Source organism: Acanthisitta chloris, unplaced genomic scaffold, assembly GCF_000695815.1.
Source record: "Acanthisitta chloris isolate BGI_N310 unplaced genomic scaffold, ASM69581v1 scaffold28800, whole genome shotgun sequence".
NCBI classification, from domain to species: domain Eukaryota; kingdom Metazoa; phylum Chordata; class Aves; order Passeriformes; family Acanthisittidae; genus Acanthisitta; species Acanthisitta chloris.
The window spans coordinates 12,209-31,347 of NW_008651649.1; the positions used below are offsets into that span (position 1 = coordinate 12,209).

General features: G+C 46.2%; 1 protein-coding gene across 1 annotated transcript; it reads left to right on the plus strand.

Annotated features, from left to right (window-relative positions):
- The first annotated feature begins 1,437 nt into the window (after nucleotides 1-1,437).
- SCD5 (stearoyl-CoA desaturase 5) lies at nucleotides 1,438-18,653 on the plus strand. The gene is made up of 5 exons (XM_009074223.1): nucleotides 1,438-1,492; nucleotides 8,611-8,741; nucleotides 13,691-13,896; nucleotides 17,760-17,992; nucleotides 18,463-18,653. The coding sequence occupies exons 1-5, from the start codon at nucleotides 1,438-1,440 to the stop codon at nucleotides 18,651-18,653; spliced, it is 816 nt and encodes a 271-aa protein (XP_009072471.1).
- The last annotated feature ends 486 nt before the right edge of the window (nucleotides 18,654-19,139 follow it).

Consider the following 19,139-nt stretch of genomic DNA (forward strand, 5'->3'; position numbering starts at 1 on the left):
AGCACAGCCCTTGTATTTGTGAATTTTTCTTCCCCAAGCAAAAGATGTGCTTTCTTTGCCATTGGTGTAGTTAGAATTCAGCTTTTAAGAAGTTACTCCCTCCTGTATCCATGGGCTCTTGCCTTCTGATCCTTGAACGGCTAGAGACTCTTGTGTGTGCAAAAAATGTATAACCCTTTGCTGAATGTAACTTCAAGTACTCCCACGTGGGGCTGGGAATGTGTCAGATCTTGTAGGAGTGATGGGTGTTTTTGAAGCTGTCCATGACAGTGGAAGAGCTAAGGTCTTTCCACAATAGCAGCTGAAAGGTGAAGAGACCACTCAAGGAATGTACAAAATGATGCTGCAGCTTGGTTGTGAGTGTGGGGTTGGCAGGAAGCGATGGTAGGCAAAGGCTTCTCTCTCACAGCTTGGGAGAAAGGCAACCACAACCAGAAGTCAGATGGACTCTGACAAGAGCTTCAAACAGGATGTGGTTTTGTGGCTGGAGTACAGATTTCTCCTGCTCTGTTTCTCACCACAGTGAGAGCACTGGATGGTTTTCTGGTCTGTGTTTCATTGTTGGTGCTTCTGGAATTTTTTTGGTGGCCTGTGATTTTTCTGCCTACCTGAGCCCCCATGGAAGGACAGAGGAGAAGCACTCAGCACCCTGAACAGGGATCTGACAGCCCCAGCTGGGGAGCTCCTACCTGCAGACTTGGGGTCATGGAAACAGCAGCTGTGTTAGGGCTATAACTGTCAGTGGGAGTGGCCATTCCTAGGAGAGAGTGATGCTCATGCATCTTGTTCTGAGCTCCAGCACAGGAGTAAATGGGGCTGACATCCTCAGAACAAGGAAAAAACCAAAGCCCTGACCCTTGGTGGATATCTTTACCCAAGATCTGTCACTGTCCTGGTAACAGCAAGTGTGATAACAACTCTGGGACAGCCTCCAGCCTTGGTAATTACTTTTCAGTGCTCTACAAAATGCTGCATCTTGAAGTCCACACCACTTGAAGTGTGCTGGCACTGCTAGTGCAACAGCGACTGGGTTGTGTTGGTTTTTTTCCCTTTTTAATTTACTTTTTTTTGTAATTTTTGTATCCTCTGAATAACTATTCCCCTTACCTCCGTTGGAAGAAAGCATTGGGTTAGGTGAGCCACTGCTCTGATCTCATAAGGCATGTCATCTTGTTCAAAGTGGCAAGCACTTTCCCCATGTGTTTTTCCCCATTGTTGGTCCTGGTGAGACAGGTGGTCTGGGACTTTCTGCTCTGCCTCCTGGCACCTGATGTAGTACATGTTAAAATTAGCTGCAGCAGGACCAGAAAAACATTTATTATATTTTATAACAAAAAAAAAAGTTCACAAAACTTACCCAGTTCCAAAGTGCATTTGGAAAATAAGGCTGTGATGGGATCTGTGTTTGGTCCAACTGTCATTGACCAAGCTGCAAGGATGATAGCTCTCCAGGTGTGTGCAAGGTTCAAAGTAGTCACTTTACTATGGTCAAGTGCAGTGTTTGAATCCATTCCTTCTGCAAGAGACTGTGAGGTGTTCAGCTGCTCGTGAGGGAGATGCCAACAGTGCAACCAGCAAGGGCTGATTCCCTTCCCTGCTCCCAGCCCTGCCCTCCCTCCTCCTCATGCCACCCATGCCAGGCAGGGATTGCAGGCACGGGGTGTGAGTTGGTGCCAGGCTCCATGTGCTGCCACCCCATGGGAACTGTCGCGTGACATTATTCTGTCTTTTAGAGATGGTTTATATATTGACAGTAGTGCCATTGTGAATGTGCAATTGATTTTGTTTCACTGCTACTGTTTTTGTGTCTGATGTGTTGTCCCTCAGAGATAATTGCCATTTGTTCCATCTAACTAGGTTATGTTTGACATTGGTGACATGGGGATAGTTGCTATCCAACAATGTCTCCTTGTAATCTGTGCTGAAGGAGGATGTCCCATCATCCCATCGCTCTCAGGAGCCAACATTGTCTGCTAGATATGCAGAACGAACCCAGTGCTTGTTGAGTGTCTTGTTTCAGTTGACTTGGTGTTTTTATAACCGGATAAAAGTCAAAATCAATCTGGAATATGCTGGATTCACAAGCAGTGAGTACAGATCATGTTTCTAATGTAGTCCCAGGAGTCAGAAACAGGAGATCTTGTGATTTTGATATTCAGCGTATGATACAATTGAACTTTTGGGGGGATAAGATCTGTTCCAATTTAAGCAACCACTTAGAGCAGAGGATGATTTCCTGATACCTGAGAATTAGAATCTTAGAATCATAAAATTTTAGGGGTTGGAATGGACCTTAAGAGATCATCTAGTCCCAACCCCCTGTCCTGGGGAAGGACACCTCCCACCAGAGCAGGTTGGTCAAGGCTTCATCCAACCTGGCTGTGAACACTGCCAGGGTTGGGGCAGCCACAGCCTCCCTGGGCAACCTGGGACAGTGTCTCACCTAGATACAGACTGTGGCAATATCTCCCCATGTCTTCAGAAGAGGCCCATCCCCTGAACACTGAAGTCTTCAGAAGAGGTTGGCACTGGGCTCGGTAAGTATCTTCTGGAAATCCAGCCATGGGGATAATGAGTTGTTCTGGAAAAGGTGGCTCAAATGTTTTATGCTGTTGACCTCCCATCCCATCCATTTTTAAACAGTTTGCATGGTATAGTTTTCATTGCTTCACTCTGACACTGAGATGACACCTCTGTGCCTGCTGTTCAAAATCACACTGGTGTCTTGCTGCCTAATCATATTGCATGCTGAGAATAATTTATGAGCTGTTGGTGATCCTCCTTGCAGGCTCCTGCTCCCCCAGGCTTCTCATCTTCATTGCAGATCCCTGTCTGCAGTTATTGCTCCCCAAACTACATTACTTTGCATTGTCTATCCAGGCAGATCTTTACTTTGAGCCTTCCTTTCCCTGTTTCTGCATAGGTCCTCTTGTGTTTCTTAGCTCTCACTGCTGCTCCAAATATAGCATCATCCACAGTTGTAATTAATATGCTGTTTGCCTTTGTTTCAGGTCATTAATAAGGATGTTGAATAAAAATCTTCTGCCTATTGATTCTGGCATGTTCCCATAAATAGCATCTGTGCACAGGCACAGTGTACTTGGAAGCCTAGCAACCTGCCAGCTCCCTGCTTGCACGGTTAACCTCGTGTATCTTGTCTCTCTTGCATCCTCTCCCTGTCCCTGCGCACTGCTGTCTTTTGTCCTTTTTTTTTGCACAGTCTTACTTGTTATTTTCTCTTCTCCCTCTTCCTCATTGTTCCCCGTTGTGCTTCTCCCACTGCTCCCGTTTAGAAGCATTTTCCTTATGCTGTGCTCTATCAAGTGAGCTCATGATTGGAAATGTTCCTGTCAGACCTTATGCTCTTGCAGGGCTCCGGAGGGGAGAATTTCTACCTGCCTAAGGGAGCAATGTGTTGGGACCACCCTCACCAAGTGGGTATTTCACACCAGTTTACTCCATTGGCCTGCGGTTTGTGTATTGCAGAGCTTGCAGGAAAGGTGTCAGAGACAATGGGAGAAGGAAGTAGAATCCCTGTGTTTGAGACTAACTCTGTCTTGAGGTCTTGAAAAAGAGCAGGGAGAAACAAGGACGAACCAGCTTAAAACCTCTGCTGGATTAAATCACGTTTCTTTGGAACAGGTCCTGGTTTACATTCCAGTCAAAGGCATCTCTGGGCTCAGAGTTGTGCAGAGCCTGGAGCTCTTGGCACTGGCTCTGCATTTTCAGGTACTTGCACCCAGGTCTCAGTCTTATCCTGAACCTGCAGCAAGCCCTAAACCTCCCTGCAGAGTTTTGGGTGTTCATTGGGATGGCAGCTAGAGCTGTTGCCTGGGGACACTTGCTTGGTATGTGTTAGGGGTCCAGCTCTGGCCCTGGCAGAGGTCTCTGGCCAGTGCTGCGGTCAGGCTGCCTGTGCTTAGAGTCCTGCTGGGGCAAAGAGATATGAGCTGCCTCCTGGGCCTTTCTGCACAGTGGTGGACACCCTCCTGGCTGCCATGGGCACCTGGATGGACATTGCTGAGGTCTGACCGTTCATCTGACCATTGCTGTAAGAGGAGGTCCTCAGGCTGTGTTTCTAGGGCATTGTTCTGCTGCCACAGTGTTCGGATAAATGGAGAAATATGGGCTTGACCAAAGCTAAAGCTTGTGTAATTACTGCTTTGAGCAGAAAGTGATTCAAAGCAAACCATAGCCAGCTGAAATCCTTTAAAACTATGTCAACTTGAGGCTTCACCACCTCTCCAGCCCAAGCTAGCTGTGGCTCTGGGAATCAGCAATCACAGCACACAGCATTCCCACACTGTCCTAGGGCTAGGCAAGGTCATTCAGCTCTTGTTCCAAGTGAATTCTCCCAAGTAACAGTTTTGCAGTAGCAGAAGCAGGAGTAAAGGCCCTGCAGAGCTCCTTGTCACAGTATTCAGAAGGTGCAGAGTTGCATGTAGATGACACATGCCTAATAACATGCTAATTCCTCATGAGTGTGATTTTGCTTTATCAAGTCAGCCTGGTTGCATAGTTAGCTACCTGAAACATGCAGAAGACTAATCTGTCTGCTTTAGTAGCTTCCTATTTGTACCTTAGCTACCCCACTAAATTAAAAAGCAGTATAACATTAGCTGTTTGGATTCCAGGTTGTTTATTGGTAATTTTCTTGTGGGATTTCCCCCCTTTTTCTGCAATAAATGTTATTTATTCTTTATTACTCAGGAGACCTGTTTAGTTACAGGTCTAAGAGGGAGTTTTCAGTATAAGGGGGAGTTGTTATTAACTGCTTTGCTCCACATTATAATTCTTTTGTGTTTCATGGAGATGTTCTCACTCTACACACACTCCACACACCCCAAAAATGAGGCAGGTAGGTAAGTAGTGTCTCTTTTCTCATGCAGTTACTGTAGCTTTGCATGATTAATGTAAAATCAGATGGTTGACAGTCTGATTTTCAGTTTGAGATCATAATTTATTCTGCAAAGGAAAGCTTGAGACCTATCTTTACATGGCAAATATTTGTCATCTTGTCTATTTATACACTGGGAATTAGTGATATTTTCAGGCACCCTCATTGCTGTAAGAATCACAGAAACTTGCTGTCAGTGAACAATGCATTTGCCTAACAGGATTTGTTTCTGCTCTGGTCACTAAACTCCTGCGGAATTCTTTTGTTTGTTTGTTTGTTTGTTTGTTTCTGGGGATGTTTCAGCCCTCAGGATTTATATTAGGAAAATTCCTGCTCTTATGATTCCTCCTCTGCAAAGCCAAAAAATAGGCATGTTGTGTGGGTATAAGTCCTAGCTGTGCTCACTTGATCACTGCAGGAGTGGCTGGGACTGACAAGTCCCTGGAGAGCTGGAGAAGGTTATGGCCCAGGAAAGCCCTGGGAAAGCCCCATTTCAACAGGGTGACATGTTTCTGGGAGGCTCTGAGGGTCTCCCCTCAGCATGGGACTCATTTTTGTTGGCCTTCCCAAGCCACACAGATGCCTTGTTCCCAGCCATGGCCATGGGGAGATCTCCATGTGCCATTCCTGCTCCCCCTCCTTTTCCTGGGGCTCAGCATGGATCAGTCCAGCTGAGCTCATCTGCTGGTGGCCCGTGGCTGGGGACATGCAGCAGCAGCACTCTTTTAATCCTGTACCCCAGGGCTTCCTGGGAGGTGTGAATTGGGAATGGTGCTGGGATATTCTGTTCAAAGACACTGGCACAGGGTGACAGGTAGACCCTAGGGAAGCCCCCAGACTCCCAAAGTGCTGCTGCAGTGCTGGTGCTGTGGAGTGGGCTGAATGAAAGGGTCTCTGTGATGCTGAGCTCTGTAACTGCTGAATCATCAAGTGGCAAAAATCCCTTGTATTCAGTGCAGCTATTCCCTGTGGTCTGTGTATTACCTACCCCTCAGCCTCTTTCTTGCACTGGACAGAGAAGGGAAGCAAAATCAACCTTAATGTTGCATATATCTCATTTTACCCATTTCTCCTTAATTCATTCATGATTAAGGTGGATGGATGCTTTGAGAAGCACTTGGTCAATTAAATGATCTGTTGCTTTGAAGTGGGAGAAAAGCCCCTTTATGCTTTAAGAAAGCAAAAAAAACTGCTGAAGATGACAGATTTCTGCCCATGACTAGCATGAGGTTAACCAGTCATAAAGCCCACAGACAATATGTTCTTGTAGTGATTCAGGACTCTAACCTTAATATTTTTATGTTAGCTGCATAATGTCAGTATTCTGTGTGTCACAGATCTGTCTGTTCCCACAGTTATAGTCATCTGAGTGATTTGGAAGGCCTTATTTAGTGCTGCTTCTGAACATCTCAACATCACCTACTGAAAATGGCAGGATAGGGTTTCCCTAATTTTGTAGAAGTCCAAATCCTTGCACTGACAAGGCATGTGCAAGAACTGCAAGACTGCTGTGGGGACAGGAGTGTGAGGAGTTATGGTGTCAGTATTTTTACTCTGAGAATAGTCTGTAAATCCAGCAAAATCTGTAAATGATGTGCAGAGTGAATGCCTGATTTTCAGTACATTTCTGTACCTGCCTTCAGGCAGATAGACATTTCATTTGGTGATAGACTCCAATGCTCTGGACATAACTGCACAAATGAGCCATTTGCAGAAGTAGCATGAGCACTGCAGCCTGTTGAAAAGAAGAATTGGTTGTTTGGTGATGGCATCCAAAGCAGGTTTTAGAGAGGCATCATCTTCACTGGGGCCATTCAGACTCCACTTGTCTGTTGCATTTTGTGAGAAAAGCTTTGGTTTGCTCTGTGGGAGATGACAATCTCCCATACAGGAATCTGGCCCATGTACATAAAATGTGGAGCAGTTTGGGTAAATCTGTTTTTTGATGGATCCACCAGTGGAGTGGATAAGGTCCATTTACTCCTTCAGCCTGCAGGGGTGACAATCAACATGAAATATGGTTGCTATTATTTCACCCAATATCTTTCTATTTTCTCTCAGATGGTGTCATTTCAAGCACTGTGAGTTGGGAGTTGATAGAGGGACACAGTAGACACCCACCTACATATCTGTATTTTTGTTTTCTCTTTGCAAAGATGAATGTTTTACATTACACACTGGGAAAAGCTGATTGTGAATCCCTTTCTAGCCACTGTATGTCTAACAGGGTTCCCTGCTGGACAGACTTGTGCAGACACAAGTAGAAAACCTCTTTTTGGGGGATAACATTTTCTCTTTTTGTTCTAGTAACTCTATTTAGGTATTTGAAATAGGCTGTTTTACCCAAAACAAGTCTGTGTGTGTAGGGTGGCAGGGAGCCCTGGCTAAAAACCACATTGCTACAGATGGTGTAAATTCATTTGAAGTTGTCCTGTAGTATTCTTACTGTTTGAATCTGCTCTTGTTTTAAATTTTACACTTGTAAAATGAGCCTGTCCTCTTTAGGCACAGCATGAGCAATCAACACCTATGGGAGGGAGACATAAGAGTCTATATTATGACAGCTGGGTAGCTTGAATGTGAGTAGCTTGAAGTGGTCCAGTTTATTTGGGACTTACATAACACTTTCCTCCTAACCATTCCCATTTTCCCTCTGGTCTCTCTCCAAAAGGCAAAGCAGCTTTAGTGTGCTGTTCTTCAGCCCTTTCCCATAGTCTCCACTTTTATTGCAAGCCAAAACAACTCATGTTATGGATCATCCATCACACAGGAATTCATAGTCACCAGAGGCACATCAGAGGAGAAGCAATCAGAGCACAGATGTGTGGCCACTCAAGCAGAAGGACCTGGGTCCACTGTCTCATTCTGCTGCCCCAACCAGCCATTCCCCTGCCCCGGGAAACATGAGGTTAAGTGGCTGCAGCATGTGTGAGCTGAAAGGAGAAGCAGAGATGTACCAATGCTGTGATGGTGGTCAGTGTGGGTATTATTTTAAGCACGGAGGGTACACTGCAGGACACGTGTTTGGGCTGTGTGACTAGCATGGAGCCAACAGGATGAGTAAGGAACAGACGTGCTCTTGTGCTGTCTTGGCCATCTGAAAAAATGCTCAAGATAAGTTTACTTGGCCAGTTTTTTTAATTAGGGGAAGGAAAAGCAGTTCCTGAAACTGAGAGAGATGGTGAATGCTCTGCTTCCTGGCACATTTTTAATAGCGAGTCATGAGCTCCTGATGATAAGAGAAGTTTTTGTTGTGGAAACTCTGGAACAGTTTGCATCCTTAGGGGTGGGATGAGACACTCTTAAACTAGCTGACAGATCAGACTCAAGCAAAGACCTGTCTGGAGGAGGCTGGCAGTGCCTTGTTAGAAAAGCTGCTGCTGCTCTTCTGATATGAGTGGTGAACTTCCATTCTACTGTACTTGGCAAGTCACACTGCATAAACATGGCATGGCATGGTGCTTCAGTGCTGGCAAACGCTCCTAAGCAATGATCTGGCTAACCGGGGAGGGGTGGGAAGTGGAACAATGAGTCCCTGGGTCTGTGAGGCAGAGGTGGTCTGAGAACTTCTCCTCCTGTCTGCCCAGGAGTGACCTGCAGGTGTCAGCAGGCAGGGGCAAGGACCAGCACAAATCATGGCAGTTGGCCCCTCCAGCGCACCCTGTGTTTTGTTTTTGTGTCTTTCAGCCTACTTTTGTTTTTGTGTCTTTCAGCCTACTTTTGTTTCCTGGTGACAGCTCTGGGTGTGACAGCTGGTGCCCATCGCCTCTGGAGCCACCGTTCCTACAAAGCCAAGCTGCCTTTGAGGATCTTTCTGGCTGCAGCTAACTCCATGGCTTTCCAGGTGGGGTTGTGATTGCCTCTTCAGGTTCTTGGCCTCCAGGCTGTTTTCTCTCCTGTGCAGAGATCCTTTCAGCTTAGAGACAGCAAAAGAAGAGGGGGGGGAAAGAAGACTGGCAGAAAAATATGTATTTGCTGTAACACATTCTGCCTGCTCAGGGGACACGGAGACCTTCTCACCACCCACATAGCAGTATGTATTAGACAGTGCAGGAGCAATAATTACTTACGGACCAAGCTGACTGTGCCCAGATCAGGGGCTCACTTCCCTCAGCAGCTTAACTGAGGCGCAGGACAACATGGAAACTTTTGTAAGGGCCAACTTGATGCAAATATATAGAATCATCAGATAATCAGAATTTTAGGGGTTGGAATGGACCTTAGAGATCATCTCACCCCAACCTCCTGCCCTGGGCAGGGACACCTCCTCACTAGACCAGGTTGCTCAAGGTCTAGATTATATTATATAGTATATAATACATCTGCATAATCAAGTGTCTGTGTTCATCCAGGGAGCTGGAGATGTTGATGTGCCCAGAGAGGAGAGCAGGCATCTTCTCATAATCGTAATTTATCTCTGTTTTATGCAGTGTTTTTCACCAGTAAAATTCAAATGCTTTTGCAAAGAAGTGTGTTACTAACTCTGTAGTTACTGATAGGCAATCTTAGATCACAAAAAACATTTGTGTAACACCCAGCTGGTTGTAGGAGTTAGCCCCAAACCAGGATCCTCTTGGTGTGAATTTGGTTACTCCTCTCACTGGTAAGGACAGAGAGATGAACCTGTACTCACATTAAACTTACTGAGCTTGGCTGCCATAACCTCCTGTGGCACCAAGTATGTGTTGTACTTTGAGTTTTCAGATTTTTCCCTTCCATCTGGTTGGCTGACTTTTCAATCATGTACCTGGAGAGAGGATGAAAAGAATCCCTTTATCCTCCTCTGTACTGTTCATTTATCATCTCTGATTTTGGTTTTTTTAAGGTGAAAAGAATTCATTCTGTTAATCCCAATGCTTTTGCTTGAATGTGTCCATGTTGACTATAACCTTTCTTTATTCTGAGCCACATTTTAGCTGCTGCTCTGTTCCTTGTAGAGCTTTTACAAGCCCTTTGCTCAGTGTGTTAAACAACTGTTTTGAGTTTTGAGAACCCCCTGGTAGTGTCCTCCTGTTTTACAGCTGATCTTATCTATCATAAGTAATTTAAATTAATGTGTTCAGCTGGCTGCAGTGAGCCTGCACACTGGGATTTCATTAACTTCTGCTCTCCTGTTGCTATGGATTTTGCTCTCAGCTGCATTGGCCTCATCACTGCTTTTGTCTGAGGACATAGTGTGATTCTGAGGCAGGGAAGTACTTCAAAGTAGCTTCAAGCCACCTTTGTGCCCTTCATATCAGAAAGAAAATGAAAGGCCAAATTACTCACTCTTAAATAGTCTGAAGCCTGCTCCTAATTACCATGACATCCATTGCCTGCTAAAGTCTGTTTTCACCACCACAAGTTGACAATGAGTGATGAGTTTTCAGGTCCATCTCCTTCACATTGGCTGTGGGAGGAAGAAATAGCATTGGAAATACCTACAGCATCCCTGGATACTAAATATTGAGGAAATATTCAGACTTCTTGAAGGACAGGGGAAAGAAATATCACTGTAGAGTTTTAATTTGATGCTATGTGGGCTGTGACATAGAATCATAGAATTTTTAGGGGTTGGAATGGACCTCAGAGATCATGTAGTCCCACCCCCCTGCCATGGGCAGGGACACCACCCCACTAGATCAGGATGCTCAAGGCCTCATCCCACCAGGCTATGAACACTGTCAGGGATGGGGTAGCCACTACATCTCTGGGCAACCTGTTTCAGTGTCTCATAAACCGGCCAGTGTCTCACCACTTTCTCCTCTTTCAATTTGTACCCATTGCCCCTTGTCCTGTCACTGCAGCTCCTAACCAAGAGTCCCACTCCAGCTTCCCTGGAGCCCCTTCAGATTCTGAAAGGTGTTATGAGGTCTACATGCAACCTCTTCTCCAGGCTGAACAGCCCCATCTCCCTCAGCCTGTCTTCATAGGGGAGGTGCTCCAATCCTCTTATCAACCTCGTGGCCTCCTCTAGACTTGCTCCAACAGCTCCATGTCCTTTTTATGTTGAGGGCACCAGAACTGCACACAGTATTCCAAGTGGGATCTCATGAGTGCAGTATTTCATCTGTAATTCCTCTCTAATTCTGCTGTACTTCCTCTGAAACACATTCAGGTGCAGTTTTGCCACATTGCCTAGTGCATTTTTTTATGATTGGAGCATTCTGAGCTGTGTTTCTTCTCTCTTTGTAGAGTGACCCTCTCACAATCTGGAAAGACTGTGCTGTCCCATGTCTGTTTCTGACATAGGTAACATGTGGCTTATTGTTCTCCTAGTGCTTGAGTTGCAGCATCTCAGCTGAGATGTGCTGGTGCATCCACTGCTCACTGCCTTGTGCTGATGCCACCTCTGCCACAAGCTGTGTTGTTCAGCCAGGGTTGTGCTGGGCACATTTGTACACAGCAGGAGTGTTTGTATGGAAATTCGTGTCAGCACACTGAGACTGTTACATAGCCCAATCTATGTACACTTCAGTCTGCAGGTTTATTAAGGAACCTGCTAATGGCACCTCATGTCTGCATCACTGTCACAGCATGATGCTGTCACTCTCTGCTTGGGAAGGGATTTCACCCCTGTGTTTACGTGAAACTTGATCAAAGGCAATGTGTTCCTGCAAAAAGGTTGCTATTAATACACTGGGAGCATATTTACACATGCCATGCTCCAGTTCTTGGTGGATTTATTGTCGACAGTTCTGGCCTCTGGCCTTTATTTCCTCTTAGCCTTTGTGGGTTTTAATTAGATGAAATTCAGTTGTTTCACAGTTTCCTAACCCTTTCATCTGGGGAATAATTTTTTTCCCAGCCCTGCAGGTGTTTGCTGTGGTATGAAAAGCCAAGTTAATTTCTCACAGTATCATTGCTTTGCCTTGTTATCTGCTGTCTCACAAATAATTTTTTCAAGTGCTCTCTGACAAACTGATCGATAGTCTCACTTGAAAAATTATTTCTGGTTAAGGAAGAGGACCTTTTCCAAGTGTGCTTCTTACATAACCCTGTTTTATTTTTAAATTTCTTAATCTTGGCATTTTCCAGTCATATGGATATTCCCACTGAAGCCACTTGAAGCAGTATAGATGTTTTCATTCCCTTTGATTTCTCTCCAGGAAGGTGAAGATCTCCCGTTATTCTCACTAAGGACTTTGGTGACTTCCTTTGCTTCACTCAGTTTACTTTGTTTTCTCTTGCAGTGGGATAGTTAAGGTGTAACATACTGGCAAGGGGCTGATCTTTATTGCCTCCTCTCAATGGCTTAGATGAGTCAGTGCTGCAGAAAAACGTTCCCCTCTTCCCCAGCCCACTCCCAGCATCACTGTGTTCACAGCATGACAACAGCGCAGGGCTGAGCACAGCCAGTGCAGTGGAGCTGAGATCTTTCTGGGGCTTTTGTGCTTCACTGGTCCCTTGTGTGCTGCTGCAAGCAGAGAGCTGAAATTGGACATGAAGGCATTTGAGCTGGATTATTTAGCTGCTTTTTGCAGTTGTTCCTGGATTCCCCTCAGTGCTTTCTCTCCAATGTTGGTATCTGAGAGGAAGAGCAATGTTTTCAGCATAGGCCTTTTGTCTCACAGAATATAGATACACTCAGTTGTCATTAGCCTCTGCTTGCCATGCGCTGTGGTGTATTCAGTGCTGCTGCCCTGCAGTTCCTTCAGACACACCACAAATGGTTTGCTCAGTTCTGCTGGGAACAAAGCTGCTGTGGTTGATGGTTGTGGGTGCTGTTCCTAAAAGTAACCCAAGCCCTTCCTTCCTTTGGGTATTACTGCTTGGGTATGTCCATGACTGTGCAAAGATGGAAATTGCAGAGGAAAGCACATTCTGCTAAGAACTCTGATTGACATTCACACTCTTGTGGACCTGAGCATTAACTAATTTCCATGATTTGCTGCTGGCATTGAGCAGTTTAATTTAAGGTTTGCAAGTATCATATGTGCTTACAATGCCCTGCACTAATAGCTTGGCACTGCTGTAAAAACCACCAGTTTAGTCCAGTGCATCCTGCAGAGCAAACTGGAAGGCTAAAACCCCTTTGGCTGAGTAAACTCTGTCGTTATGGATCCAAGTGTGAAATTGTGGCCCATTCCCTCCTCCCTGCAATCCACATAATTCCACTTACAGCCACAAGGCATTTCAGTGTAATGTTTCACACTAGAGTAGTTGTGGTGTTCCACAAGCTGTCCCATTTTCAGTGCTGTATTTGTGCCTGGAAGGCATCGGTGGTAACCAGCTGCAACCAGCTTAGAAAAATATGTCAGAACTGAGAGCCTCTGCACTGTAGTGCCCTGAAAATAAATATGCAAACTCCCCCATGGCAGAGTCTTAAAACAACAATGTAAACATGTATGTACTCTGTCCCTGCAGCCTAGTGTCCATCCTTGGACAGCAAACACCCAGGGCAGACTGATGGTGGTAACTTGGACAGCAAATACCCTGGGAGGACATAGGACCAGGGCAGACTGATGATGATGATAACTTGGACAGCAGATAAACCAGGGAGGACACAAGACCAAGGCAGACTGATGATGGAATTCAGAGCTAGAGGCTCTTGGCCTCTAGCCACCTCCAGCCCTGAGATGTGTCCAGACTGTGTCACCAGTTCCCAGAGCAGGTTCCATTATGTGTGGGGACTGCCAGGAGCAGTGGGATGGACTGGCTGTCAGCCAAGCTGGGCTCCCTTGGGATGTCTTTGTCAACAACCTTTTTTGAGGAGCATCAGGGAGGAGCTTCTTGCTGTTTCTGTGTGGGGTAAGAGCTGGAGGTTGTACTGCCTGGCCTCTCTCTTCTCACCCCACCGTGGTTTCTGTGCAGAATGACATCTACGAGTGGAGCCGAGACCACCGCGTGCACCACAAGTACTCGGAGACGGACGCGGACCCGCACAACGCTCGCCGCGGCTTCTTCTTCTCCCACATCGGGTGGCTGTTCGTGCGCAAGCACAGGGACGTCATAGAGAAGGGCAGGAAACTGGACTTCAGTGACCTGCTGGATGACCCTGTCGTCAGGTTCCAAAGAAAGTGAGTGAGAGCACTGGGCCCCGGCGGGAGTTGGGGGTGGAGAGATGCTTCTGCCTGGTTGTCTAGTTGTGGCTCATTCTTTATTCTTATCTTTCCCTTTTCTCCCCCAAGATGTCCCTGCCACCCTGGCTGCAGCTGTTAGGACTGCCTTCCCCCTGGTCCCCACTATTTGCTATGTGGCTGGCACTTGCTGACTGTCCTCGTGGGCTCTGCTGTACACGCAGTGAGCGATGTCCTTGTCCCTCTGCTTTTCCAGCAAGCCAGGGCTGGTTATGTGGCAGAAGCTGCTTGGGTCTTGGACTTCTGCTTTGATCATAGGAACAAATGTTGTAATCCCTAACTGCCTTAACACTGAAGTGCAAATTTCACTCTGCAAACTCGTCTCTGGCACCCATGGGCCAGTGCAGACCAAGTGCTTCCTCCCCAAGGCTGTCATTCTATGCAGGATTAATTGTCTCCCTTGAGAATTAGCACAGACCTAGTTCAGTTTGCTACACACTCTAGGAGAGATAGGAATTGAGCAACATTCATTGTCCTCTATGTTAGCACCCACCTGTGTTTTAGGCACAAGAAGGCTGTTTCTGCCTGCAAGCATTTGATCCGGGTACTTTGGTAAATTGCATAAGGCCATTTGGGTGTATTTTCTGAGTGAGGGCAGCAGTCATTTGAGTCCAGAGATAGGTTTTTTCTGCTAGTGCACAGTGCACATTAGGAGGGCAACGAAGTTGCTAAGAGGACTGGAGCATCTCCCCTGTGAAGACAGGCTGAGGGAGTTAGGTCTGTTCGGCCTGGAGAAGAGAAGGTTGAGTGGAGACCTCATAGTAGCCTTTTGGTATCTGAAGGGGCTCCAGGGAAGCTGCAGAGGGGACTCTGTGTAGGGAGCTGCAGTGACAGGACAAGGGGCAATGGGTACAAATGGAAAGAGGGGAAATTTAGGTTAGATATTAGGAAGATGTTTTTTGCTGTGAGGGTGGTGAGACACTGGCACAGGTTGCCCAGGGAGGCTGTGGCTGCCCCAACCCTGGCAGTGTTCACAGCCAGGTTGGATGAGCCTTGAGCAACCTGCTCTAGTGAGGAGGTGTCCCTGCCCAGGGCAGGGGGTTGGAACTAGATGATCTGTAAGGTTCATTCCAACCCCCACAATTCTATGATGTCATGATTTCTCAAATGCAAAAATTAACCTTGTGTTGGGAATGCTTCAGGACTGAGGAATTCACTGTCCTCCACATATGGTAGCTTTTACTAATTCCTTAGTTGGCAGTGGCTGTTTGCAGCAGCTTCTCTTGGTTATTATCTTTTCCAAGACAACAGCATCCCATGAGAAGTGAGCTCTGCTGCTTTGCTTATGCTGCAAAGTTTATGCAGTGAAGAAGTTCTTTTTCTGCAGGGAAGTTGTATCGTAGCAAATATCTCTGCTCTGGGTTTGAATTTAGGATTTTGGACTTTACCTTCCCTTCCCTGGGAATCAAAATTTGTTTTCTGCTTTCTACAGGGTTGAAGTGTTGGGGTTTTTTGTCAGCATGGAAAGCCTGGCAGGTCAGATCAGTTAGAGTCATAATAAGTCTTGTCACGTTTTAAGGCCAAATTGTTAGCTTGGCTGAATTTAGTGGTGCTGCTGAGTTGTGGATGAGGTACCACTCAATCAGCTTAAAACCACATCACTTCAGCTGAAATCATAGTACTGCTCCAGGCATGACTGACTGCAAAATTTACCCTCTGTGTGTAATGGAGCAATAACTCTGAATGGGATGAGAGGGAGAAGCTCACAGGTGAAGTGTCTTCATGGCAAAGTTTCCATGTGGTGAAAGCAGCACTGCTCCCCAAGCATGTATCGAGGCATTGGTTCCCCTGAACTCCAGGAAAGGAGGTTTCTCATTCCAAGGTGGATGTTTCAAAGGGAGACAATGTAGTCAGATGCTCATTCGCATGTGAGATTTCAAGTCTTCATTCACGGACTTCAGTCTGAGCTTCTTGCATCTTGCAGAACAGTTTCATTGGTGCCTGATAAGCTGTTTTCATATTTTACTTTATTTTCTCAGAGTGGTAGAGGCTTTGAGCTTTGAAGGAGTTTCTGGACTGGAAAGTATTTTTCTCCTCCAGCTCTACTTAAATCCTGGCCTTGAACTGATAAGGTTTGCAAACCTTATCAGAAGTCAGTCATATGAGTGGAAAATTATTTGTTATCTTTGGTGGAGCAAAGAATGGGAACTTGTTTCCTTGGAGGGCCTTGGGTCAGGTAAGTGAAGACAGAGTTCTGTGAGAGAGCTGAGGAGATGCTCTTTTCACCATGGTTGGTGTTAGAGCTGCAGATCTCCTTCTGGAGCCCAGCATCTGAGGCACAACCTCAAAACACAACAAAAAGTACCAAAGAACTTGCAAGGCAAGAGCTTGATTTATTTCATACACAAGATGATCAAAACTACCTATTGTGTGACAGTTCATGGAAACTTTCTTCCTTGCAAAATTACTGCTAAGATTAATATTTTCCCAGTCCTCTGTAGGTTTTAATTGAATATTGTATTTGTCAAGCCAAAAATGACAGTTCTTCCTATCTGAAAAGCATTCAGCAAATGCAAAGTTTTAATAACTGTTTAATAAGTCCAAACTCTGTTCTTCCTCATCCCTTCCAGAAAACTCAACAAGAGCAGGGGTCTCTTTTAAACCTGTTATATGGGCACAGATAAGATTGGTCTTACTTTGCATTTCTGTTCTTTCTGCACCCTTCAAAGTTCTGCCATCTCAGCCTCCCACTCTAGTCTCCTGTGGCAGCTTGCTTTGAGGATGATACCCCAGGGTCCCTGTAATCAATCTGGGCTGCAGGGAGGTATGAGGGCTCAGTGGGGACCTTGTTTCCCCTTGAGCTGGGGACACACTGTAGGTGGCTCCCAGGCTGCACTGTTTGCTGTTCTCTGCCTCTAAGCACTGTTAGCTCATTCTTCATTTGGAACCATTTATTTCTTATCTTGCTTTTGACTTTGCCTCCCCACTTCTTGCTGAGCTTCTCCCTTTCTCCACTTGATTAATCTACCTGGCATGATTTTTCCCTTTGTTTCTCCTATTCTTTACCTCTGTGCTCCCTGCCATCCTACACTCTCTCTTCCCTGCCTTCTCTGGGCGTGTGACTTTAACTGTACTTTAAAGCTTTTCTGTTTGTTCTCAGACTGTTCAGCTTCCTCCCTCCTCGTTCTGCACTGAACACTTATTTCATCCAGTGCATGGAGAAGCAGCAGAGCTTGTGCCAGCTAGTCATCCTGGCCCCCAAGCCAAAGTGCATCTTCTCCTCACCCTTGGCAGGGTTTGCCCATGGTCTCTTGGCAGCAGCTTTAGGTCTGCTGCCACTGTTGTAGCTCACACAGGTAATGGTATAGAAAGGAGCTGCTCCTGCCCTGTGCTGCAGGTTCCCTTCTGATCTGAGCATGGGGGAAGTCTTTGCTGGCTCTTAGCAGTGACTGTGTTTCTGACACAGCTCTGCTGATGCCATGCCAAGCCCCAGGCTTTTACAGAACCAGAGGCAGAGCCTAGGCCCAGGGCATACAGCCAGTTCTGCACTTCCCCAGGTTTAAACATGCTCAGCTTAGGAGCTTTGCTTTGGGACTCAGCTCTTCTGCTTCAGGATTTTGGGTTATCTGGATGTTTTGAATTGCACTTGGAAAAATTATGTCATGATTGTGGTTGTCTGAAATGTTCCCTGCTGCTCCAGACATGGGGCCAGCCCAGGTTATGCCAGGTGTTTCTGTCAGAGCCACATCTCTGGAAATCTCACCCCATTCACCCCAGCTGTCATTCCCACCATGGTAATGGCATCCTTTTCTTTCCCAATCTTTTTTTTTTTCTTTTTCTTTCCCCTCTCGTAATACCCACAGGTATTACAAGAGCTCAGTTGTGCTGATGTGCTTTGTGATCCCTACCTTTGTGCCGTGGTACCTCTGGGGAGAGAGTCTGTGGAATGCCTACTTCCTTGCCTCCATCCTGCGCTACACCATCTCCCTCAACGTCACCTGGCTGGTCAACAGCGCCGCGCACATGTACGGCAACCGCCCCTACGACAAGTACATCAACCCCAGGCAGAACACCTTTGTCACTCTGGGAGCCATTGGTAAGTGCTTTGCAAACTCAGAGTGGCATCCCATCCTTTTTTGCCCTGGTTGGGGCTTTGAGCACCTGCAGCTGGGCACCACTTGGAGCCAGGGCTTGGAGGAGACTCCCTTGTTCTACTGATGGTGCCCACACTGAACTAATGCCATGTAGTCTGCAGGAAGAGAGGTGTTAGCACACAGTAGCAATTCTCTCCTCAGCAGCAGAAGTATGTGACTCTGCTTCTCACTTGGTGATGCATCTCCCCTCTTGAAGCACTTAGAGTTTCTTCCCCGAACATAAGCTAAGGGGTGGGACATGCACCTTCTTACTGGAGAGGAAACCCTGAGCACTGCTTTGTGTCTCATAATTAGGGTGGAGCAGAACCTCCACTAGATGCAAGACATGGGAAATGGATGTTGGGATGTCCCATCTGAGTGTGTTCCTGAGATCATAAAAGTGGCTATGTGGTCTTTAAACTCTGTTTTTCAGGTGAAGGTTTCCACAACTACCACCACACCTTCCCATTTGACTACTCAGCCAGTGAGTTGGGCCTGAAGTTCAACCCCACCACCTGGTTTATTGACTTCATGTTTTGGTTGGGGTTGGTCACTGACCGCAAGCAGGCTCCGAAGGAGATGATCCAGGCGCGCAAGGAAAGGACTGGAGATGGCAGTGCCTGAAAAGTGACGCTTTGCTGTGCCAGCGCTGCTGTACGGGTGGGTGGGTGGGTGGGCGTGCACATAACCCTGTGCCTGAGGTGGATTTACCTCTGGGTAAAAGGAATTTTTTTCAGATCAGTCAGGCTGAACAGATTCGGCCACAGCTTTGATTGTTTAGTTTTTTTCCTTATTAGCTGTCTTATGTCCAAATTTAAGAGTGTAAAATATTATCTATTATTTAATATTGCAGTTAAACAGGAGAGAGATTTGATTTTAGTCACTGTAGTTCATGTCTGAGGTTCGTTGTAATTTGCTTGTCCATGGTAAACGTTGGCAGGTTGAAGGAACTAACTGTCCTTTCCAAGTGCAGTTAGGGGAGATTTTTGTTTCTACTGTTAATCAAATATGTTTTGAGATGCATCTTTCGAGGGGATGGGGCAGGGCCATCCCTGTTGCTGTGGCAACTACATACTAATGGAAAGGACAATAACATCACTGATGACAAAC

Bases quoted from the DNA above. Each gene is read 5' to 3' on its own strand.
- SCD5 (XM_009074223.1), top strand. From the start codon at position 1,438: ATGATAGCTCTCCAGGTGTGTGCAAGGTTCAAAGTAGTCACTTTACTA. The intron at 1,493-8,610 runs GTGCAGTGTTTG...TGTGTCTTTCAG, and splicing joins AGTCACTTTACTATGGTCAA to CCTACTTTTGTTTCCTGGTG. The intron at 13,897-17,759 runs GTGAGTGAGAGC...TAATACCCACAG, and splicing joins GTCGTCAGGTTCCAAAGAAA to GTATTACAAGAGCTCAGTTG.